Below are 23,855 nucleotides of genomic sequence, written 5' to 3' on the forward strand. Positions count from 1 at the left end.
ATAAGTTTAATCTTCACTGCCTGTGATTGGAAGTAACTAATGTCTGAACACTGATGAAAAGGAAATCAAGAGTTCATTTGGGCAAAGTGGGAATTGTGAAGCAGTATCAACTTCAATCCTTTAACGTCCTCAGGTGCTTTGCCTACTTTTCTTACAGGTTCTGGGTGGAGATGGTTATTGAAAAGGAGGGGGACCATGTCAGTTGAGCAGGACCAAGTTGATCCTCTCGGGCTGCTGTTCGCCCATAGGAACCTCTTGGAAAATGGATTCACGAGACTCGCGCGGAAATCCTTGGGTGATTCGCTTAGCAACCCCTGAAAACAAAGACAATTTCTCAGCTCTGACCATTCTGGGCCACAGTTGTCAAAAAGTATACTTTGAACTTCGTACCTCTGCCATGGCTTTGATCTTTAGTGTGATGCTGTTGGATAGGAGGACAAATTGTCCGTCCTTGTTCCTGTTCTTGAAAAAGAGTGCAGAATCAAGGATGTGGTCTTCTGCAGTCGGAGAAACAATCTCAGTCAAGTTTCCGCAGGAGGAGAAAGATTTTGAGCCAGTAAGGTCACCAAACAATGGCGACCGAGGTGAAATGGGAGGGGTTGGTGCTGCTGGCAGAGTCTCAAACGAGCTCTGGACATGAATCCACCAGCTCACGTTCACCATGCATTTTTCTATCCATTGCAGTGCTTTGGATGCCATTTTTGTTGATTTGTTGAAAAAACTCTCACGCCGCTTGAGACAATCAAGTTCCCTTATGACTGGAAAAACAAAATGCATATATAGCATTAGCCAGCTCTGAGGATGTTTGGATGAACAAGGTAAGAATTCAGCTGCTTACCAATCTGAGGAATGATGAGATGAGTCCCTTTTAATCCCTCTAAAAGCCGTAAGGACTTTGTTGATTCTTCATCTAGGAAGCAATTTGCATCGACAACAAGGTGCCATATTTTCCTTTCTGTTTTATGGAGCACTTCACCCATGGGCTGTGTCTGTACAAAAAATTGGTTTTATTGAGTATTTTTCGATATGAAAAAAATTTCATTAACATTAACAAAATGATGCGTTGATAAAATCAAGTTGCAGGCAAAGAACGAAAGAGGGAACTTACAACAGAGCGATTCAGTTGGCATTTTGTGAGCAGGTCATCTTCAATGGAAACAGAATTACCCTTGGAAGGTTTCATCGAATGTAGAGTATCATTAGGTTTTGAAGGAGTATTATTCAGCAGAGACTGCAAGGGAATCCTTTCAACTCTTTTCTTCATGATCTCCTTTTCAATTCTTGCACAAGTATCAGGAAGCAGTTCTTTTGACTTTAAAGATGGCGAAATTTCAGGCGTCAAATTCTCCTTGTTGCAAGGAAATGATTCCTCATTGTCTTTAACTATCAGAGGAGTTCGACTTGAGGTTTTCCTTGATTTCTTACCCTTGCAAGATTCCAGGACATTTTCTGACCAACATGAACTTGCAATCAACTCTTTCTGATCATATTTTGCTGCAGATATGTTAGCTTTCAATGCTTGCTGACTCTCAAAGCTGTTAGCTGAAGGGAGAATAGCATTTCGCTCAACCTTAGATTGTTCTACAACACCTAAGGATTGATGCAGAATTCGAGGGCTCCTCTTACTAATCTTGTGGCGTGATGACATAGGGGTGACATTCTCCTTATCTGAATCAAAAAATTCTTCTCTGACTTGCTCCTTCTTTCCCACATCGTCAAATAGCACCCTGCAGAGTTTATCCTCTCTTTTTGTTTGCTCAAAAACATGGTGGTTTTCCTTATCAACACCTTCTTCATTCTCCTTATCTCTTTCAGTGTCAAGGTGAAGGAAGCCAAGTGATTTCATCTTGCTCCTCCTTGATAGGAGGCTAGATGATGCTCTCCTCTTATCAGACCTCTTTGGGGTCAGATGCTCTGGCTCGGATGACAGATTAGTAACAGACAAAACCTGAGGGTTTGTGTCCTCTACCACAGTTGACATCAAAGACCCAATTGACTCCACCATTGGTGCAGCAGAATGAGGGCTTGAGTTCTCGACTTCTGACTCTCTCCTTAATTTCCTCTGATGCTTCGCTTCCTGTGATTGAGGTGATGGATTCAAATTTTCGCTAGAGTCCAGCACCATAGTTGACATCAAAGATCCAATAGATTCCACCATTGGTGAAGAAGAATCGAAGGTTGAGTTCTCAACTGCAGACTCCTTCCTTGGCGGGCCCTGACGATCCATTTCCGGTGGCAGAGGTGATGAGTTCAAATTTTCATTGGAAGCCACTACCACAGCTGGCATCAAAGATCCAATAGATTCCACTATTGGAGAGGCAGAATGGAAGCTCGAGTTTTCAACTTCTAACACCTTCCTTGCCAGGCTCTGATGCCCCATTTTCTGTGACAAAGGTGATGAGTTCAAAATTTTACTCGAGTCCGCTACCACAGTTGGCATCAAAGACACAATAGAATCCACCATTGTTGCAACAGAATGGAAGCTTGAGCTCTCAATTTCTGACTCCTTCCAAACTGGGCTCGGATGCTCCATGTCCTGTGGCAGAGGTGATGAGTTCATAATTTTGATCGAGTCCACTGCTACAGTTGACATCAAAGATCCAGTAGATTCCATCATTGGTGGAGCACAATGGAAGCTTGAATTCTCAACTTCCAGCTCCGTCCTCAGTGGGCTGTGATTCTCCCTTTCTGGTGGCATAGATGAGTTCAAATTTTTAATTGGCGCAGTAGAAAGGAAGCTTGAGCTCTCAGCTTCTGTTTCCTTCCTCGCAGAGCTCTGCTGCTCCATTTCCGTTGGCGCAACCAAAGGGAAGCCTAAGCTTTGGTGTTCCGTTATTGATGGCAGAAGCGACGAATTCAAAACTTCTTTTGGCACAAGAGAAAGAAAACTTGATCTCTGTACTTCCACCACCTTCCCCTCTGGGCTCCGCTGCTGCATTCCTATTGGCGCAGCAGAAGGGAAACCTGAGTCAATTTCAAACTCCTTTAAAACACTTTGGTGTTCCGTTATTGATGGAAGAAGTGACGAATTCAAATCTTCTTTAGGCGCAGATGAAAGAAAACTTGATCTCTGTACTTCCGTCGCCTTCCTCTCTGGGCTCCGCTGCGCTATTCCCGGTGGCAAAGGTGATGAACTCGAAACTTCCGGCAAAGGCGGTGCAGAAGGGATTACATTGTACAACAGCAAATCATGACCTCCAGCGAGTAACTCCCCACAATCCTCCTGAAAGATCAAACTTCAAGCAAAAATTGCACGAAAGACGAGGTTTTTATTGAGATCAAAAGACTTGAATCAATACCTGATAAGTTTCTTCTTTGCCTTCAAGGACAGGCTCCAATGGGTTCTCCATTTCCATCGCCTTCCTCTCTGGGCTCCGCTGCGCTATTCCCGGTGGCAAAGGTGATGAACTCGAAACTTCCGGCAAAGGTGGTGCAGAAGGGATTACATTGGACAACAGCAAATCATGACCTCCAGCGAGTAACTCCCCACAATCCTCCTGAAAGATCAAACTTCAAGCAAAAATTGCACGAAAGATGAGGTTTTTATTGAGATCAAAAGACTTGAATCAATACCTGATAAGTTTCTTCTTTGCCTTCAAGGACAGGCTCCAACGGGTTCTCCATTTCCATCGCCTTCCTCTCTGGGCTCCGCTGCGCTATTCCCGGTGGCAAAGGTGATGAACTCGAAACTTCCGGCAAAGGTGGTGCAGAAGGGATTACATTGGACAACAGCAAATCATGACCTCCAGCGAGTAACTCCCCACAATCCTCCTGAAAGATCAAACTTCAAGCAAAAATTGCAGGAAAGACGAGGTTTTTATGGAGATCAAAAGACTTAAATCAATACCTGATAAGTTTCTTCTTTGCCTTCAAGGACAGGCTCCAACGGGTTCTCCATTTCCATCGCCTGGCTCACCGAGAGCCACTGAAGCCTATAAAACCTCGTCGAAGCGCCAAGCCTCAGTGAATCGCCATCCACCATGTCCACAGGAGTGTTCGGCTTAATCCTAGTTCCCGAAATCCATGTTCCATGAACTGTACACAGAAATCAATGGACGAATAATGAATAACTATATCGCGAAGAATGGGGGAAAAACACTAGACATTAATAATCACCGGATGAGAGATCCATGACGGATAGCTTTTGCTTGGAGGGAACAAGGCGGGCGGCGAGGTGGAAGCGGCTGATGCTGGGGTGATCCAAGACGATATGGCAATTGGGGTGCCGACCAAAGACGATCGGACGATCTTTTTCATCATCTTCATTTTCTTTTCCCTCCCTTATTCCTGGGAGTAACCGATCGCGAGGGCTGGCGTCGCCTCCGGCCTTCGCCATGTGCGGCGGCGGAGGGGGGAGGTTGAGGAAGATATGCTTTCGGATGTTACCTTTCTTGATGACGGAAAGAACGGCAATCTTGGACTCCTCCGCTTCCTCCCACTCTCTCATTCTCTTCTCGTCCGCCATAGTTCCTAGGGTTTGCTTGGAATCCATTCAAACTCTCACAATTGTTTTCGGGGAGGAAAAGAAAAGACCTTTTTTTTCCTCTTATAAACAAAAGGATTCGACCGTTGGCCTGCACCTCTATTATAACGGCTAATTGAGACAAGTCCTGACCGTATTATTTCAATTTCTAATCGACTTCCGTTACGCTTCGTAATTCATAAAGGGCTCCACCTTGTGGTCAATGTGGGGGCCTCGTGTTTGTCAAATGATATAGCGCGTAAGATCCCGTGTGCGTTCGTAACGGCAGTCTAGTCTATGGCTGGTCGAACTGGCCGGAATAAAATAAAACCTTAAACTAATATTATTGTTGTGTGTCTTCCCACGTTCACAGCGTCCGCGATTAAGTACACGTTAGACTGAGTCGGAGTGTCTGAAACTGATTTGGATGCTCCACCTACTTAATTGCTGATGTATGTCATGTACGAAAAGATGTGCAAAGTATATATATAGATCAGTATGACTTGGTCCAAAAGGTTAATATCCAATTCGATTAGATAACACCAGAGAAAAGATTAAACTTTCGGGCTAATTGGCTTGGTCTACCCCGACTCAACTTTGTGCTCATGTTTCTAATCCTGGAAAGGTAGTCAAGCCTCGTCTACCCAGCTCGACATTTGGCTTCAGGCGAGATCCGATACCTGAGTTGGCAATCGACATAGGTCAAGATCCACAAGTCAACTCGGCTTGGGATCTTATACCCTACCTCTCTCAAAGCTCAACTCCATCCCCAACGCCTGACTCTAAACTCAAAGTCCAAGTTGTCCCACCGAGTCTTCTCCCGACGGTATTATACCATGTCTCGGCCTCAAGATTCATCTCAATTTACCTTTGCTTGGACTCTCTCTCTCTACTGCTTGCGCTCCCCTACTTAGTGCCCTACACCGTGCTCAATCGACTCTGTTTGCTTCATTCCCTCAGTTAGCTTGGCAGGCCGCTAGAAGGACATGTAATCATGTGATATCTCATGTAACTCATCTACCCCATTAATGCAGTATAATAGTGCAGTCTGATATCGTATCAGCTATGAGTGATCGATAATATTTTTCATTACTGCAACGGTAATAGGATGTTCTCATAGTCAGATGGGACATCTACTTTGATATATAAGGGGATATTCTCCTTAATTCGAAGAGATATTCTCCTTAATTACGATAAGACGATTCTCTCATTCATAATTCTATATAACTCCTATGCCCCTCGATACGCACACAACACCCACAACTATTCTTTCTGTATTCCTGCATTTTCTTCTCCTTCTCTGATTAAGGAACTAACTTGAGCGTCGGAACAGCTGAGACAGGGGCACCCTTGATCTCCGTTCTCACTTTCTTCTTCTTTTCAGCAGTTTGAAGCTTAGTAGCAGGTCAGAGTTCATCATCCTCGTCCTTCGCTGCTCATGGATATCACCTTGACCGTCAATCTATAAGTCAAGTAGCCAAAGACTCGTTTGGAAGACCATTTCAACGAACAATATATATATATATATATATATATATATATATATATATATATATATATATATATATATATATATATATATATATATATATATATATATTTATTGGGATCATGCGTGAACAGTGAACATCACTATAAACATCAAAATATAAAATATATATATATAATTTTTATTTTTATTTTTTTTGAATCGAACACTAAATTCTAAATATTAAACTCTAGCAATAAATTTTATTTTATTTTTTTATACTTGATGCTTGCTTACAATTAATTGAGATCCATGTGTTCCACAGTAATTATCCCAATCTATTAATTTTTTTCCATTTTCTGATGGACTCGAGGATGTCAACATCTCGGGATCCAATTACAAGACTTCCTTTTTTTCCCATCATGAAAACTAACTCTTCATTATTACTTCTTTTTGGTGGCAGACAAGCCAACGAGGATGTATCATATTCCAACCCATCGAGCAGACTCAGATTGCGTGCCTATAATAATATATTATTGAAAGGATTTTCTCCCATTTTTTTTTCCATAAAATCTTTATTTTCAGAATCAAGATATATTGATTTCTTTCACATCTTTTCCACGTCAAGATCCGAATAGCCTTTCAAATCTATTCTACTTCAGGAAATCAAATCTATATATAGATCTACTCCAATGAAACAAGAACAATATATTAAAATCCTATAACTAAATAGATTTTACTTCAATTATAAAAAAAAAATACATGAAAATGTTGATTAGTCTAATTATTTTAAGTCATCAGGTGAGATCGAATGTTTGGCTTATCTATTAAGAATCCCAGTCCCAAGCCAGAGAAACAAAACAGTAAGGAGAAAGGGAGCTCGCTGAACACACTAATTTGAATGAGGTGTGCCCAGTTCGATTTCAATTAAAGTGTGTGCATGCAGCAGCAGCAGCAGGAGCAGGAACAATCAATCGAGTGGATCCCATGCATCTTGTTTCGGCTTTAAGGCTCCTAAGCTTTTTAGCAACCCACAGCAGAGTTGCTACGCATGTGGTGCTGAATCCCAAACGCGAAAGGTGTCCTACGCTTGCTAATTTTCCTATCATCTTTCCATGCATCTCTCCACGTCCCATGGCTTTTGCCAGTGAGTGAGTCTTCCTTTGATTCTTGGAGCAGCTAGCGAATGGTTGTTGGGGCGTCAAGATTGGATGGTAATTGGTAACAAAGTAAAGCGATCTGTGCGCCATCAATGTAGGAGCAGCAGCGAGGTAGAGGCAGAGGCATGTGGAGACTCGAAATCTAGCTGTAGTTGCATTGTTTGAGCTTGAAATGTAGGGAGAGCTGCAGTTCAAGGGCCCGCCTGTGTTGCCCTCCATCTGTTCGAGAGAATTACCCCCCGACCATAACAAATGTTACCCCGGTGATGGGTTTTTGACCTCACTTGGATTCGTTTGTACTTGTTATTATCCGGAGGAACAGAAGCATCACGTCTTCCTACTTCTTTCTCTGTTAACTTTCGTAAAAGTACTTTGCTAGCAATGCTAGTACGTTCATTGGGAAGGGAGAAGGCTAAATCCCAGATTTAGATCGAGGGGAATCTGCAACTCCCTCACGCAAAAGACAAGTACTCGATTTAACAACTCTGTTTTAACTTTTACTGCAGGTTGCCCTTGTCCCTCGCCCTCGATCAATTAATTTAATTAAAAGCCCAACTCGGCGGCCGGCGTCGCGCGGCACCGCCTCCGTTCCACCTGGCGGCGCTTTCATTTATTTACCACGATGGTGGCTTTGCAGGCGAGGAGCCCTGCAAAGCCACTGCTTTTTGGAGGCTGGAGAACAGTTGACAGATGATCTGATAAGTTTTTTGTGGGATGATGGGCAACAAAGATGGATGCTGACAGCTGCTTGGCCTACTCCAATCGCCTCTGTTTTCGATAACGATGGGAATGGATGGATCTTTGTTGGAAAACAAACAATTATCTTCGGATTAAGAAATCGAGCAAATCAGCATCATAATGAAAGGGGGATTTACATCAGAGAAGCGAGTGGGGCAGGACACGCGAAGGGTCATTATCAGGAATCCACAAATGGAGAAGCCAACAATGGTGGGGTGATGCATGAACAGTCTAACTGTTGTCTCCGATGACCATTAATTAATCCTCCTCGCCATATAATAAAAATCAACACCACCATCCTCTGCTCTGCTTCCCTTCGCTCCCCTCCTCGCTCTCGTCCACCACTCGCCCTGCAGGGTGGCGACTGCCGCACTGCGCCGCACGTGGGTCAGGTGACCCTGGTGCATGCTCGCGTCGCATGCATGATGAGGTTTGACGTAACGACGACTCACGGAGTCAACAACAGGATCGATCGCCATATAAAAAAAGTCACGACACGAATGGACGGACATCGGATCACGCAACCCTCTTAGCCTTCTCCGCGGGTCGTTGTACCAAAGGCGAGGAGAGAGAGAGAGAGAGAGAGGAAGAAAGGGGGAGGTCTGTGGGAGTAAAATAAGCAATTTGGTGGGCGTATGATTATAATAATGGAGGAGGGGATAAAGTTGGGTTGGGATTTGAGAGGGGTGCGTAGTTTTTAATGGAGAGGGAAGTGGGGCAACCTGGAGTTGACTGGCAGATGAGTATACTACTGGTGGTATTGGATTATTGCATGTCTATCATGGGTACTGGACTGCTTCAATAACTGGAGGACAGAATGCAAAGGTTTTTCCTTTTGGAAAGGAAATTTCTTTAAAAGAAGAGGGCGTTTGTATTGGGATGAGCTGTCATCAGCATTAGATGCTTTATCTGACGCCCACCTGCAATGTCCGACTGCTGCTATTGCCATTGCTGCCGCTGCCACTGTCTATTTTACCTGAAGAGCAGTAAGTAAGCCCCGCAGTAATTGGTGATGTCGCAAACCATGCAAAAATTAAGGAGGAAGAAGGCGTGTCTCGAGCTCCTAATCATGAAGAGCTTGGTCAGAGATTAATTTGGATGGGGGATTAATGAAGAGAGGGATTGGAGACCGGAAAGGTAGAATTCAGTTGGTGCTAACGTTTAACTGTTTGTTTTGTAACCCAGGACCACTAGCGGATAGGCAATGATCTATTTGTAGCATTCCCTCCGAGACCCCACGAGCGGGCTACTCTACTGCTGCTTTCTCAGGTCCCCAAGCAGCGACAAAGAAAGAGCGAGACCGAGCGCAGGAGTCGGAGTGTGTGTGTGTGTGTGGAAGAGAAAGAGAAAGGATCAGAAGGGAAAGAGAGAGAGAGAGAGAGAGAGAGAGAGAGAGAGGAGGGAGGAGGGAGCAAGAAATAAAAATAAGAAAAAAAAAGTCGGGAAGAAAGAAAAGAGAGGGGAGGAAGAAAAGGGAAAAGCTGCGGGAAATTAGGGTTCAGATTAAACCTACTCAACCTCCTCCCATCTCCCTTTCTTTCTTGGTGTTGTACTTTATTATATTTTGCTTCTCGGTCATTCTCAATCCTCTCTCCCTCTCGCGCTAGCTCTCGCTTTCTCGCTTGATTTCTTTCGCTCTAGCGCGCACAGAGACGACAACAGTCAATGAGAGGAGAGCCCCACGAAAACTCCATTGTCCAGCTAGCCGAGCATGAAGCGCCCCCCTGGATGTGTTTGTCCCGAAAACCCTAACTAGGTGCGTGCTTTCTCTCTCAGCTTTCTTACTTCTTACCAATTCTTTCCTTTCGTTAGATTTTGTTTTGGAACATTTTGTACTTCAAAATATAAGAAATATGTGCACGCAAAGAAAAGGAAATTGAAAAGATATGAATTGGTGTCGATTTGTTTGGAAGATTAGAAAACGCGTGAAAGGAAGGAGAAAGCATGGACCAGAGCGAAAATAATAGACATGGAGGAGGAAGAGGATCGAGAAGGGTTACGACAAATAATAGCAACAGCAGCAGCGGAACCAACAGCAGCCGAAGCACGTCGGATCAGCACCACCTGCAGCTTCCGGCGGCGCAACAGCGGCACCGCTCACCCTTCGGCGACGGCCAATACCTGCAGCAAGGGAACAGCAGCGGACCGGCGTCGCTGGAGCTGGTCCCCATCGAGAGCCAGTCGGGCCCCGCCGGACCAGGAGCTTACTTCATGGGCTCCATCATCCACCACCGCGGCAGCAGCGGCGGGGTAGACGCCTCCCTTGCTATCTCCACAGTCGCTAAGCCTGATCCATCTACGGCTCACGCTGGCGCTTCCTCCTCGGGCGCCGGTTCAGGCGGAGAAGCGTCCAAGAAGCTCGCCGTCGCTGCTCCAGCCCCAGCCAAGCGCTCCTCGAAGGACAGGCACACCAAAGTCGACGGCCGAGGGCGACGGATCCGCATGCCGGCGATCTGCGCTGCGCGGGTGTTCCAGCTAACACGGGAGCTCGGACACAAGACTGACGGAGAGACCATAGAGTGGCTGCTGCAGCAGGCCGAGCCGGCTATTATCGCCGCTACGGGCACTGGTACCATCCCAGCCAACTTCTCGACTCTCAACATCTCCCTTCGGAGCAGCAGCTCCTCCCTCTCCGCCCCGGCCTCCAAGTCCGCCCCTCTCTCTTTCCACGCCCTTGCCCTCGCCCACCACCACGCAGATTACGACCACCAGGGCATGGTCTCCGCCGACCCCGCTGGTATATCACATGCCGCTGCAATGCTCGGCTTCCATCAGCTCCACCAGCAGCACCAGCTCCTTTCCGATCAGATCGGCGAGGGGATACAAGGCGGAGGTGGCACAGCCACCGACTCTGCCGACACCTATTTGAGGAAACGCTTCAGAGAGGACCTCTTCAAAGATGAGCACCAGCATACTCCACAACACCAAGAAGGGAGAGGAGGGACAGCAGGCCTCTCATCTCCGTCGTCACCCTCCAAGTCCCTGCGGCCAGCAGGCGGACTCCAATTGCAGCAGCGGTCACATCAACAAGAAGTAGCCAACGTTGGTACTGGCTTCTCAACGCGGCCGCCCAGCGTCCTCCCTGCGACAGCAATGTGGGCAGTTGCCCCAAGCACCGGAGCCGGCGGTGCATTCTGGATGCTCCCAGTCTCCACCGGCTCCGCCACGCCCGCATTAGCCTCTGCGGCCTCTGTAGCTCCCTCGGAGCCGTCCATATGGGCCTTCCCGGCCATGGCCGGGCAGTACCGCTCCGGGGCCGGCAGCAGCGGGAGCACCATCCAAGCGCCACTCCAATTCATGTCGCGGATAAACTTACCCGGCTCCTCCGACTTCCAAGGCGGCCGTGCTCTTCCGCTGGGATCCATGGTTCTGCAACAGCATCCCACCGCGACGGCTCAACATCTGGGACTCGGCACAGCAGAGACTAATCTAGGAATGCTAGCAGCTCTCAATGCATACAACAGAGGCGGCGGCAGCCTGAGCATGAATTCTGAGCACCACCAACAGGCAATGGATCACCACCACCACTCCCAGCAGCAAGGCGCAGATAGTGGAAAAGACCACCAAACCAGCTCACAGTAGCAAGGGAAGTAGAAATATTTAATTTCAGTGTGTTTTTAATTAATTGGGTGCACGCAATTACAACGCAGAGCTTGGAGTACAACAATGGAGATTAGTGTTCCTTTTCTCCTTCTATATTCCACCCACTTCTTCTTCTTCTTCTTCTTCTCCTCCTCATTATTTGAGTTGCAGAAGTTGATAATTGAGTGCTGAAAAACTCTTCAAACTAGTGGACCGTGTTCTTCCAAGCTAGCGAGGGAACACATCCATTGCATTTTTTTTGCTTTTCTTTTTTTTTTTCCAAAAAAATTCTGCTTGACTATTTGTGAGATTTATCAGACAAAGATTTGTATAGTGATCGTCCAATATAATTCGTATGTGTAGTAATAATTCTTTGTTTTGTTTAATCAGAGTGAGACATGGAGGATTTATTAGATGGCCATGGACATTATCTCTCTTAACTGTTTCCATTTTCACGTCGAGAGCGTCTCCATCGCCCACGGATACACTTTTTTTCAGCACAAGAATAGGAATAGAAAGCTAGCTAGGTTTCTCGCACATGTCACACAGAACACAACGACTATTGCCTTTGAATCGTGATGTTCCTGCACACGGTAACAACCCGCATTGAAGAGCTTTCGCTGTCGATGTCGCACAAGGCAGACATCCATATCCTGAAGCGGAGGGGGAGGCGAGGCGATACGCCAAATGAACAGGTCGTAAAGCTAAATTGCGTCATTTATTAAGGAGAGGTTGCCGATTGGTTTTGTACTGCGCAGGGACAAGTCGCGCCTCGAAGTCTGCGTTTCGCCTCGTGATTTGCGCAGATGCTCGGCCTATGAGTCGTGTGTGTGTTTGCGTGCGAGTGACATGTCCTTCTGCACCAATTACACAACCTGGGAGAGTATCGTGCAGCACGATGAAAAGTGAGCCGAAATTGAATATTGGAAAAATCCACGTCACAGAGAGGATTGAAGGCCCGTTAAGTAAGACGGGCCCTGGGCCATGACTGCTTGATCGTGATGTGACAGATCCCGATTTCAGGCTGCGTCGTCTTCTTCTTCTGGACGAACCGAGGAATCGAGGCCGAGATGGACATCTTGATCGCCCAAATCCAAGCGGACCTGCGGTCCAACGACGCGCTGCGTCAGTCGGGAGCGCTGCTGCAGGCGCTGCAGCAGTCTGCGGCGGGGCGGGATGTCTCCGCGGTCGCTCGGTCCACCTGCGAGGAGATCCTCGCTTCCCCGGCCTCCGCGGTTTCGAAGAAGCTCGCCTTCGACCTCATCCGCTCCACCCGCCTCACGCCCGACCTTTGGGACACCGTCTGCTCCTCCGTCCGCTCCGATCTCGACTTCCCCGACCCTGAAGTCGCCGCGGCCGCTGTGTCCATTCTCTCCGCGCTCCCCTCCCACCGTCTTCCGCGCCTCGTCGCCGACGCGCACCGCGAGATCGCCGCCTGCTTCGACTCCCCCAGTGACACTCTACGCCTCGCCGCCACCGAGACCCTCGGTTGTATCCTCGCTCGGGACGACGTCGTCCTGCTTTGCCACACTTCCCCAGGTCTCCTCGACCGCGCCTCCGCCTGGTGGGTCCGCATCGCCGAGGGCACGCTCGACCGTTCCGATGCCGTCTCTCGCGCAGCCTTCGAGGCCATTGGCCGCCTGTTCCAGGAGTTTGAGACCAAGCGCATGAGTCGCCTCGCAGGGGACAAACTCATCGACGGCGAGAACTCTCTCGCCATCCGCTCCAACTGGGTTGTTGCTGCCATTGATCTTGTCTGGAAGAAGCGCAACGCCCTTATGACCCGCTCACTGGTCCTCCCCGTTGAAAGTTTTCGCGCCAGCGTGTTTCCGCTTGTCTATGCTGCCAAGGCCGTGGCGTCTGGTTCTGTTGAGGTTTTGCGAAAACTCTCCAGGCCAGGTGGGAGTAGCAACAGTGGGAATTCTGTTGGCAGTGTAGATCCTGCGTCGAGCGCTGAGAAACACGTCGGTGTTTCAGATGTAGTCTCTCATCTGTTGCCGTTCTTGAGCTCGTTGGATCCACCGCTGATCTTTGAAGTGGGGATCAATATGCTCTCCCTGGCTGATGTCCCAGGAGGGAAGCCGGAATGGGCTTCAGCTTCCATCATTGCTATTCTCACTCTTTGGGATAGGCAGGAATTCTCTTCAGCTAGAGAAAGCATTGTGAGAGCTGTTGTTACAAATCTCCATCTAATTGATCTTAGCATGCAGGTGCCTACTTTATTCTCTTGCTCACCCCTGGCTAATTTATCTATTTCGAGAGATGGATTAATCTAAGTGCAGAGTGAAAATAATGAATTAAATACCTTCGCCTGAAATGATTGCTTTTTAGAGAACCAGACATGATATCTAGGCAGCAATTATGAATTGAAATAACAACTGGAGTTAATCTAGCTACCTAATGCAGTCTCGCCAATTCTTTATCCTTTGCGGTGTCTAACATATTGCTAGGTAAGGAGACACACCTAAACTATCTCTTTCGCTTGCTTTGGGTGTGGAACCTATTTCAAATTAATACTCTCTCTAGAACCTATTTCAAATTATATACAGTCTATGCAGTAACACTGGCCTCATTCTTTGATATCTCCATGTTAGTTCCATGTCTTGGGTCAGTGTTTGGGAACATATGGTGTTTCTGATAAAGACTATAACACGAGAGCACAAGGTGCTGTGCTAATATTGTTCACTTATGTTAACTTGAAGAAAATGAACACTCTTAAATTCATATTGCTGTGGTCCAAAAATAGCTGAATATTGTTGTTCAAGTTGAAATTTATGTTCTCTGATGGCTCAATTGATGGGGATAGGTTTTCTTAATTCTGGATTTCAATTGAAATTGGAGGGTATGTAGGTCTTATTTTTCTGTCATTCCTTTTGATTTCAGGTTTCACTATTTAAGAGGCTGCTTCTTATGGTAAGAAACTTAAGGGCAGAGTCAGATCGAATGCATGCTCTGGCATGCATTTGCCGTACAGCACTTTGTGTTGATCTTTTTGCAAAAGAAAGTGTTCGAAGGGGACAAAAGCCTCTCCCAGGAACAGACATCACTTCACTTTTTGAGGATGCACGGATAAAGGATGATTTGAACAGCGTGACAAGTAAAAGCCTGTTTAGAGAGGAATTAGTTGCTTCACTTGTGGAAAGCTGTTTTCAGTTATCTCTTCCACTGCCAGAGCAGAAGAATTCTGGAACTGAGGGTAGAGTTATAGGTGCTTTAGCCTATGGAACTGGTTATGGTGCACTGAATTGGACAGAGTCAGCCTTGGAAGTTGTGGAAGTGTGTAGGCCATGTGTTTTATGGGATTGTGATGGACGGACTTATGCCATAGACTGTTACCTGAAATTGCTTGTGAGGTTATGCCACATTTATGACATAAGAGGTGGTGTGAAAAGGATCAAGGATGGTGCTTCCCAGGAACAGATTTTGTATGAGACTAGATTACGCAACTTGCAACTACAACTCATCAAGGATCTTCGAGAGGTTAGTAGTTAGTACTCATTTCCCTGCAACTTTATTTGACAACCTTAATGGATAGGTAATGGTTGGGAGGAAAGTTTAACACATTGTCAATGTGCTGGAATTTGGGAATTTAGGTAAGCATGCATAAATAAAATGAAAGTTTATTAGGGTAATTGGCTAAGTATTTTTTTTCGCAACTACCTTCAAGTTTTTTTTTCTCATTATGAAGTTGTAATGAAAAGAGCCTTCAAACCTGCAAACTTTTGTCCATGTCTCTTTCTTATTCTAGTTATCGCTTAATTTGATTAAACTTCTATGATCAAAACAAATCTAATGTGAGATACCCTTCTGCACCTTCTGCATGCTGGTTTATTTGCTTTTCAGGATTAGATTATAGCATTACCTGGATGCTTTTAGAAACATGTCAAGTCATCATAGTTAGTTCCTTGGTGAAACAACCTAACATGTTTTAGCCTCCTTTTCGCCTAACCATTTTTAACCTCCTACATTGAGTACTGAGTACTCAATAGTACATCAATTCTAATAGGAAATACCTATTCAACATTGTTTATCTGCTCATTCTTCCCTTTCTCTTGCACACTTCGAGCTTTTGATTTTGACAATATGCTTGTTTTCTTTGCTACTTATTCTTCTCATTAATTGGAGTTCTTTTTCTTTAAAAGGTGCATACACCAAGAATATCTGCACGATTGATCTGGGCTATTGCCGAACATTTTGATATGGAGGGTCTTGATCCACTTCTAGCTGATGACCCAGAAGATCCATTAAACATAATCATATCCAATATACACACTGTACTGTTCAACGCTGATTCTTCTGCAACTACATCAAACAGGCTTCAAGATGTGCAAGCTGTCCTTATTTGCACTCAACGTTTAGGTGTAAGGAATCCCAGAGCAGGCCAGCTGTTGATCAAAGAACTTGAAGATTTTAGAGGTAGCACCTTAGCTGACTCCGTGAACAAGCATCAAGCCCGCTATATATTGCAGATATTAAAGTTTGTTTCCACTCGACCAGAAAGTAGGTTAGTCCTTTTCTCATGGTTTCAACAATTTCAACTAGGAGGTGTTTTATCAGTTAATGATTTAAATGTTTGTGCAGTTGTCTAACTATAGTTTGATATTATTTGCTTATATGTTTAAATTTAGAATAGACCAGTTATTCATTACAATTTTATCCAAAATAAATTGAGTAATTCTTTGAGTTAAATCACTGTGCTATTCCTGTATTTTCTTGTATGCTTTTATGGTTGTTGACATGAACAATTACTCTATTTGTGCTGTAGCAACAGTGGTCATCTACTAACTGTTCTTTTGTCAGCATAAAGCGAGTGTTTTTATTTGCTTATCATGTGGCTTTCTTTGGTGATGTTGATTAGTTGTCAAGTAGAGAGATAAAAAAAAATGGAGTGAGTAATTTTTTTTCCTTGAGTGTTCTTTGCAAATTTGTATGAGTGAGAAATTAGCCATAAGAGTCTATAATTCTCTCTATGTGTGTATCTGTAAGGTAGCATAGGGATCTCTATCAAAAGCACATGTACATTGTTTCTGTGCTTGATGGAGTGTTAATGTGCTTTTTAGTATACTGTTATATGTGTGGCTACTGTCATACTTGTTATCCAAATTGTGATGGGAAAAGTTGATATGCAATTATCTCACTGTAACATGTATCCAAATTTGCTACCAGTAATGCTCTTTAGTTCTCATATTAATCATTTCTCTGTGTTTATAATCTGGAAAATGATCAAAATTATGCAAAATAATGGCTTTGTTAAATTTTACCATCCAGATTCATTTAATAATTCTTCTCAGCTGAAAGTTGTCAGCACTATCATATTAATTGCAACCTACTGACTTGTTGATCAAACTTATAGTCTGGTCTATGCTAAAGTAGGCTTGTGTTAGGCAAAGGTGAGTTTGAATCTATTTCACAATTAATAGTAATTATTCTTTAGTGCTTTATGCAAGACCAACTTGCTGTACCCAACTCATTGATATCCTGCAAGTGAAATGACCTAATCAACTATGCTACATCTCCACATTCAATAACACTTTGGCAGGGCATGAACAATTGCACTTTTTCTTGTCCCATTCATAATTTGATCATTTACTTAGTTGTTCCTGGACTCTCTAGCTCACCTTACTCTTGGTGGTTATATCTACACCTGCTCTTATTACCTATATGTATGATTTAAAGAATAACCTGACAAATAATAATTTTCAGATGGGTAGGCCTAAGTGAGACTACAGGTGATTATCCTTTTAGCCACCATAAGCTCACGGTTCAGTTTTTTGAGACATCGGCAGCACAAGATAGAAAATTGGAGGGCTTGGTTCATAAGGCCATTCAAGAGCTTTGGAGGCCTGATCCCAGTGAGTTGAACCTCTTGTTAACCAAAGGCATTGACTCTACAAAGCATAAAGTTCCTCCAAAAGCCTTAACTCTGACTGGCAGCAGTGATCCTTGCTATGTCGAAGCATATCACATTGCAGATCCAATGGATGGGAGGATCACCCTTCACTTGAAGGTATTGCATTCATGAAACCCCAGTGATGTTTTATTCACATATCTTAGGTTCAGTTCATTATTCTTTTATACAGATATGTCTAAATAATTTGGCAATTAGAAAATATGAAAATACTGAGAGATTAAAGAAAAAATAGCTTAAAAGCAGATGAAAAGTGATTTCAACATCGAAGTTCATTTCATAGAAAATATACTATTTAATAGTCATAAATACCTTCTATAGTCTTAATTTAGTTTCATCTCTTATAGGTAAGTTATTTATTCAACTGTACAGCAAGTCAACCATTCTGACAATGCAATAACTGCAGATCTTAAACTTGACTGAACTAGAGCTTAATAAGGTAGATATCCGGGTTGGCCTAACTGGAGCATTGCACTTTATGGATGGATCACTTCAGGCAGTTCGACAGCTAAGAAATCTGGTCTCACAGGTTGCAGGACTTATCTAAGATTCTTGCAAGTTTGCTTTTATTACCTGTTAATTAAGTTTTTATGTTTTTTTTTTCAATCATCTTATGTTCCTACTAATTGATGTGTGTTTACAATGGATACACATAGAACATAACGATTGTGGTGCTATCTGTTCATAATTGCATGTGAATTGGTGATCGCTATACGCAAAGCAACAATCCTCTTTTGTTTGACTTCTAACAGATAACGCTGGATTTGCTTTGAGCTGTGATTAACAGTTGTTTGACAGTGTCCCTACATTTGTCAAGTCAAAGGTATTAGTGAAAGAGAAATAATATCTGAGTTGCTTAGTTCTTGTATTCTGGTTTTCATCAATTTATAACCCCCCCCCCCCCCCTTCAAGTTTATGGCTATAGATCCCTTACTGGCTGGAGTGGATTGATAAAGCTATAGTGGAGATGACTGATTTTTGTCTTAAATTAAGTTTTACTTGGTTTTGTTTTATGAATGATTGTTAACTTCACCCATATGTGAGAAATAACATTAAGTACAAGGGGCGCAGTGTCTCTATTGCTATCTTTGAAGTGCATCAGGCATATGTCTATCTACTATACTGATATATTGAGAGTTTAATTTTGGTCGGCTAGTAAAATAAATGCTAATGTTGGAATTAGGAAATTCATGGTTACCTAATTCAGTTCCTTATATAATGTATTTATTGTGGTTATTACATGCTCTAGTATTCTTGCATCAAGTTTAAGTTTTGGTGACTTAGTTGATTAGTACAAGGGTAGGAGCATACAATTTCCTGTTAGGCTACTGGATAGGATAGTTGATTAGGACCAAGTATGAGTGACCTAATTGATTATCTGACTGGTGCTATCCATAGCATTACAGTTGAGATGATTTTCTGAGTGGGATATGTAAGCATTTTGTCTGTGCATTTGGCAAGGTATTGGAGTATAGTTTTTGTGATTTGTTGAGACATTTAAACAGGTATTGATGCTCTAGAACATCTCTTGAATGCCTTGGAATTTTGTGTGATCTCATCCAACTTCACTTTACATAAACTATGAGCTGTTATACAGATGCCTATGACAGCAAAATCATCTTCAGTGAAGAAAATTACTTGGTTAACATCATTTGAGATCTTTATTTCCTGAATGGTGCTAAAACGCATGACCATCTCATTTTCATTGGTGTTGTGTAAGTTGCTGGGCAGAATTGTGAGTTATGGCCATGCTTCAAACTTTGATGCTTGTAGTTTTGAAATGCTGAAAAGTTGCTATTTGTTTTTGATAATATCAAACATGTAAAACTTAAAACAAAATCTAGCTGACTTTTGAGATTAGGAAAAGGGAATTATGTTGAACAAGGTGTTTAAACTCATAGATGTACTAGTTCATTATTTCCTTATACAGGAGTCATCTGCATTTATATTTCTCATTTCATATCATATTCCAAAATTGTCTAATTGATTGGCAGTGCTTGATCAGACTAGCCTGATCATTTTTCTCTGTAGGAAGTTTATTCCCCTCTTTAAATATGCCGGCGAATTTGGGAATACATATACTTTTGCCTAACATATATGTATTATGTAGATTTGAATGGCTAGAAAAATGACAAGTGTTTGGATTCAAGAATGTGACCTCTGTTAGTAACTTGTATCCTTTCAAATGGCTACAAGGATGTTGGTGAGTCCTAATGGTAGGACGTCCTTCCCAATATCTTATTGCTAACCGACAAGAAAAAGTAAAGTGAAAACTTTGTTGGAGAATAATATTGCTTTTATTTTAACTTAATATTGCTTTATAACTTCATGCTTTTCTTGTCAATTGGATTATTAATCAATATTTGATTTAGTATAATTTCTTATGCACGTTCAGTTATCTGTATGGAAGTTTTGCAGTGTTTGATATTCAACTGGTAATTTATTACATGATGTGCCTTGTAACACATGATTTTGATTTTTTTCATTGTAAATAATACAAAATTAATAATGAAAAGACTGTTAGAGAGAACTTCCTTTTTCCAAATTTGTGATATTTCTCTATGGATAACCATTAATAATATAACATGTTGGATTTCTTATTTCAACTGTTCCATGTGCTTTGTCATACTTGAGGCCTGAGGGACATTAGCTTGCATTCTGCACTAGTTATTGGAACCTTCAAGCATTATTTATTGATGTTAGATAAATACAATTGCATGAGAAGAGATGGTTTACTCATAGTATGAATTGCGAAGAGCTATAAAAAAAGAGGAAGCACAATAACTAGGTGACTTTAGATCTCAAAGAATGAATGGTTTAACAATCAGATATATGTGGGTCATTATTTTTCATTATCATACAAGGATGTGTATTATGTGAGTTCACACAGTTTTGAACAGTTTCAGCCTCTTCATTAATAGTCCCCAACACTTAATTTGATTGAAAGGAGTTATTTACAAGTTAGCATGAATGTGAAGCGAGTTATTGTTTTTTTGTGCACGATATAACTGTACTAATTTTGTGGCATGGCTTGCATAATATTATTTGCAGGACCCAGTCCTTAGCAGTGTGACTGCAGGTGTTTCACACTTTGAGAGATGTGCGCTTTGGGTTCAAGTTTTATATTACCCTTTTTATGGAAGTGGCATTTCGGGAGATTATGATGGAAACTATGCAGAAGAGGATTCTCAGATTATCCGACAGAAGCAGTACTTGAAACCAGAACTTGGGGAGCCAGTGATTTTAAGGTGTCTGCCTTACAAGATTCCACTAACTGAGCTTCTTTTGCCCCATAAATGTTCACCTGTCGAATATTTCCGCCTGTGGCCAAGTTTACCAGCTATATTGGAGTATACAGGAGCATACATGTATGAAGGAAGTGGTTTCAAAGCTACTGCTGCACAGCAGTATGAGGCTTCCCCCTTTCTCAGTGGACTCAAATCACTTTCGTCTAAGCCTTTCCATCAAGTCTGCTCCCACTTCATTCGCACAGTGGCAGGTTTTCAAGTAAGTCAAATGCTATCTAAATTTGCTGCCGTGATTTAGATTATTCTTCCTATTGACCTATTGTTCTGCACATGTGGTCAATACCAGAGCCACAAATACAAAAGCCATAATGGCTCAATTATTTAGTGCCGACAATAGAATCATTTTTACCATAAGGCCATTGTTTATGGCCAGAGTACCCAAATCTTTTAATTTTGCCTAACAAATTTTTCGAGTTCTCCTATCAGTCTCATTGTACAAACAATCCTTGCTTCAATTATTGTTCTTGATATCCTTGAAGGTATAATTGCACACTCAGTGCCCTTGAGTGATCCATTCAGCCAATAACTATTACACCAAGATGCTTTTAAGGATAAAATCATCTGAATATTTTTCATCTCATCTATGTAAAAATCCAATATAAATTAAACAGATTTAAAAATGAAAATTTTAAAGACATTTTTATATTTTCTTCTTCACCCATGTGCTGCCTCAGAGCACTGCTCATGGCTCCAAATCTCGTTATCACCTCTCCCCAAATTCTCCTTTCTTCATCCATGTTAGTGTTGGAGCTAGAGTGCTGCTTGTTGGCTTTGGACCTTATTGTTGCCTCTCCCCTTTTTTGCCTTCGCTTCTCATAGTGGTTTCAATCAGATCTTGTGTTATATCCTTGTGAAGAATAATAACTTGAATTTACTTGAGATTAACTCATAAAATTATAAAATTGATTGACTAAATCATTTATGTCAAAAGCTTTAGCTGTTATGAAAGAACCAATTTTAGATAATTTGTTGTTAACACTCCCCTTTTTGTGTGGGTGATACTCTCTTTTCATGTGTGGGTGAGGTACTTAACTTCATTGACCACGACCTCCCAACACATGAATTGATTATATATTTTTTCTTTTTGAGTGGGATTTGAACCTGACTTCTTGCTCCGATATCGTGTCAAAGTTAATTGGCTAACCATCTATTCTAATAACTTGAGCTTTTGGGATAAGTGGTTAGCCAATCAAGTTTGACATTAACACTTAGCAAAATCAAAATCATGTCTCTAAATTGTTTGAATGACTTAGAAGAATCACATAAGCTGGAGAGCCTCTCCTTCACTCTCTCATGCACGGGCTTCATGAGAGAATGAAATACATGGATTTATAATGAGTTTGGAGGTGGCTGAGAAGAGAGAGATTAATGGAGATTTTGGCAACATACAGATCATTAAAACCTTAGCATACCAATTGGCTGGAGAAGGTGTTTAAGATTTAAAGAAGCCATGGCAACAATGACCTGAGTGAACAGGAGACTCTAGCTCTGGTGAATGAGCATTGCTCTGGCTTTGGCATTAGCATGGATGAAGAAGGAACAGATGAGTGTATGGGTAAAGGAGAAAATAGGGATCCTTATTTTTTTCTAATCTATTTAATTTATATCTGATTTAAATATTGATGAAGAGGTGCCATTTGGATTATGTTATGTGGAAGAACTGCCACATTGCATAAGTTAGCTAGTAACCAGCCAGAGTCACCAGACCACTGAGTAGAGCACAATTGTGACATATTTGATGGTATCAAGCTCAATGCCAAAACTTTTTGGTAATGATCAGTGCAAGTTACCCTCTGAAGAAACATATGGTCATTACCACAAACACAAAAAACCATAATAGCCACACTAACATCTGTTGTCAGCAACTGAATCCATTTTTTACCAAGATTTAGGTGATTCGTTCTTGCCAAAGATCATCAGCATTGTTTGTTTATTTTTGTCAAATTTTCTGATTTCTTTTAATTCTCCTTCCGCTGAAAGTTATTCATCTAGTTTTTGCTTCTGAAGTTCTTAGAACATGCTTATATCATGGTAACATTTTTATAATACTTTATTTTACACTGGATCTTTAATTAATTATTCATAATTCTTATGTAACCCCCACTTTCAGTCTGAGGACTCCCATCTTTATAACAATGTGTCTGTCTGTTGTTTTACTAATCTTCGGAATCCCAAACTTTAGCCAATCTTGCATCTTTATTACAAACGTGGAATAAAAAAAAAAAGGCTATATTTTGTAACCTAACATTCAAAACTTAACCAACAAGCATTTGGTAATGCTTTCAGAAATGCTGACTAGATTATGTACTTCATGTGCCTGACTTCTTAGTTCTTACATCATCAATCTTCTCAACAGCTGTGCTATGCGGCAAAAACTTGGTATGGAGGGTTTGTGGGTATGATGATCTTTGGTGCCAGTGAGGTGAGTAGAAATGTGGATCTGGGAGATGAGACGACAACGATGATGTGTAAGTTTGTCATCCACGCATCCGATGCATCCATCACAAAGGAAATAGGATCAGATCTACAAGGCTGGTTAGATGACATCACTGATGGTGGCGTGGAGTACATGCCCGAAGAAGAGGTCAAGATTGCAGCGGCAGAGAGGTTAAAAATCTCCATGGAAAAGATAGCCTTGTTTAAAGCATCCAAACCACCACCACAGCCGCCAAAGGAAAAGGAGGAAGAAGAGAAAGAGGAAGGAGGCAAAAAGAAAGATGAAGACGATGAAAACTCAAAAGAACCTTCAACATTGTCAGAACTCACAGCAGAGGAAGTTGAACATCGTGCTCTTCAGTCAGCAGTCCTACAGGAGTGGCATATGCTATGCAAAGAAAAGGCCATCAAAGTACAATGAGCTTGGATTTTATCCTGATCATTTTTGTTCTCATTTTACCACATAGTTTAGGGTTTGATTTATTGCAAAATCCCCTTCATGTTGTGTACACCTCGATTTCATCTTTTCTTGCTGATATACTGTTTACCAATGTGGTGCTGTGCACTTCGCATATAATCAAAGGATATTTGTTGCCTATATCTTTTTGTCCACTGCTTCAGTGAGATCGCTGTTACAAAATTATTCATCTTAATTCCAACGATTTAAATCAATAATTTTGATTTATTGATCTTCTAATTTTTAATATTTATTAATTTTCATATTCTTAAATAAAGCAAATTTATCCGTGTAAGTACCTTGTAAAGATGATGTTGGTGTATTGCTGTAAGTATT

At 42.4% G+C, this 23,855-nt stretch overlaps 3 protein-coding genes across 4 annotated transcripts; 2 read left to right on the forward strand and 1 right to left on the reverse strand.

Annotated features, from left to right (window-relative positions):
• Nucleotides 1–65: 65 nt before the first annotated feature.
• Nucleotides 66–4,492, reverse strand: LOC141833916 (uncharacterized). Its single transcript, XM_074721415.1, has 9 exons — nt 4,117–4,492; nt 3,848–4,035; nt 3,574–3,771; nt 3,300–3,497; nt 3,011–3,223; nt 1,109–2,824; nt 839–989; nt 391–758; nt 66–314 (listed from the first exon to the last, which is right to left on the reverse strand). The coding sequence occupies exons 1-9, from the start codon at nt 4,490–4,492 to the stop codon at nt 66–68; spliced, it is 3,657 nt and encodes a 1,218-aa protein (XP_074577516.1).
• A 4,577-nt stretch (nt 4,493–9,069) lies between these two features.
• LOC141833389 (transcription factor TCP8-like) lies at nt 9,070–11,743 on the forward strand. 2 transcript variants are annotated; one of them, XM_074720818.1, is made up of 2 exons: nt 9,070–9,584; nt 9,742–11,743. In XM_074720818.1, exon 2 carries the CDS (start codon nt 9,773–9,775, stop codon nt 11,408–11,410), a length of 1,638 nt encoding a protein of 545 aa, XP_074576919.1. In that variant the 5' UTR covers nt 9,070–9,584; nt 9,742–9,772; the 3' UTR covers nt 11,411–11,743. The 2 variants fall into 2 exon arrangements, with proteins under 2 accessions (XP_074576919.1, XP_074576918.1); XM_074720817.1 differs by having other exon boundaries at nt 9,747–11,743.
• Nucleotides 11,744–12,480: 737 nt separating this feature from the next.
• Nucleotides 12,481–23,660, forward strand: LOC141833677 (protein TPLATE-like). Its single transcript, XM_074721165.1, has 7 exons — nt 12,481–13,620; nt 14,294–14,890; nt 15,553–15,914; nt 17,114–17,417; nt 17,725–17,847; nt 20,370–20,825; nt 22,983–23,660. Exons 1-7 carry the CDS (start codon nt 12,481–12,483, stop codon nt 23,481–23,483), a joined length of 3,483 nt encoding a protein of 1,160 aa, XP_074577266.1. The 3' UTR covers nt 23,484–23,660.
• Nucleotides 23,661–23,855: the final 195 nt, after the last annotated feature.

This window comes from Curcuma longa, chromosome 8, assembly GCF_044706935.1.
Source record: "Curcuma longa cultivar G26 ecotype Majalengka, Jawa Barat chromosome 8, ITB_CL_G26_1.1, whole genome shotgun sequence".
NCBI lineage: Eukaryota > Viridiplantae > Streptophyta > Magnoliopsida > Zingiberales > Zingiberaceae > Curcuma > Curcuma longa.

Bases quoted from the DNA above. Each gene is read 5' to 3' on its own strand.
- LOC141833916 (XM_074721415.1), bottom strand. From the start codon at position 4,492: ATGGATTCCAAGCAAACCCTAGGAACTATGGCGGACGAGAAGAGAATG. The intron at 990-1,108 runs GTAAGTTCCCTC...TTTTTTGTACAG, and splicing joins GCCAACTGAATCGCTCTGTT to ACACAGCCCATGGGTGAAGT. The intron at 315-390 runs GTACGAAGTTCA...CTTTGTTTTCAG, and splicing joins AGATCAAAGCCATGGCAGAG to GGGTTGCTAAGCGAATCACC.
- LOC141833389 (XM_074720818.1), top strand. From the start codon at position 9,773: ATGGACCAGAGCGAAAATAATAGACATGGAGGAGGAAGAGGATCGAGA.
- LOC141833677 (XM_074721165.1), top strand. From the start codon at position 12,481: ATGGACATCTTGATCGCCCAAATCCAAGCGGACCTGCGGTCCAACGAC. The intron at 14,891-15,552 runs GTTAGTAGTTAG...TTTCTTTAAAAG, and splicing joins TCATCAAGGATCTTCGAGAG to GTGCATACACCAAGAATATC. The intron at 15,915-17,113 runs GTTAGTCCTTTT...AATAATTTTCAG, and splicing joins TCCACTCGACCAGAAAGTAG to ATGGGTAGGCCTAAGTGAGA.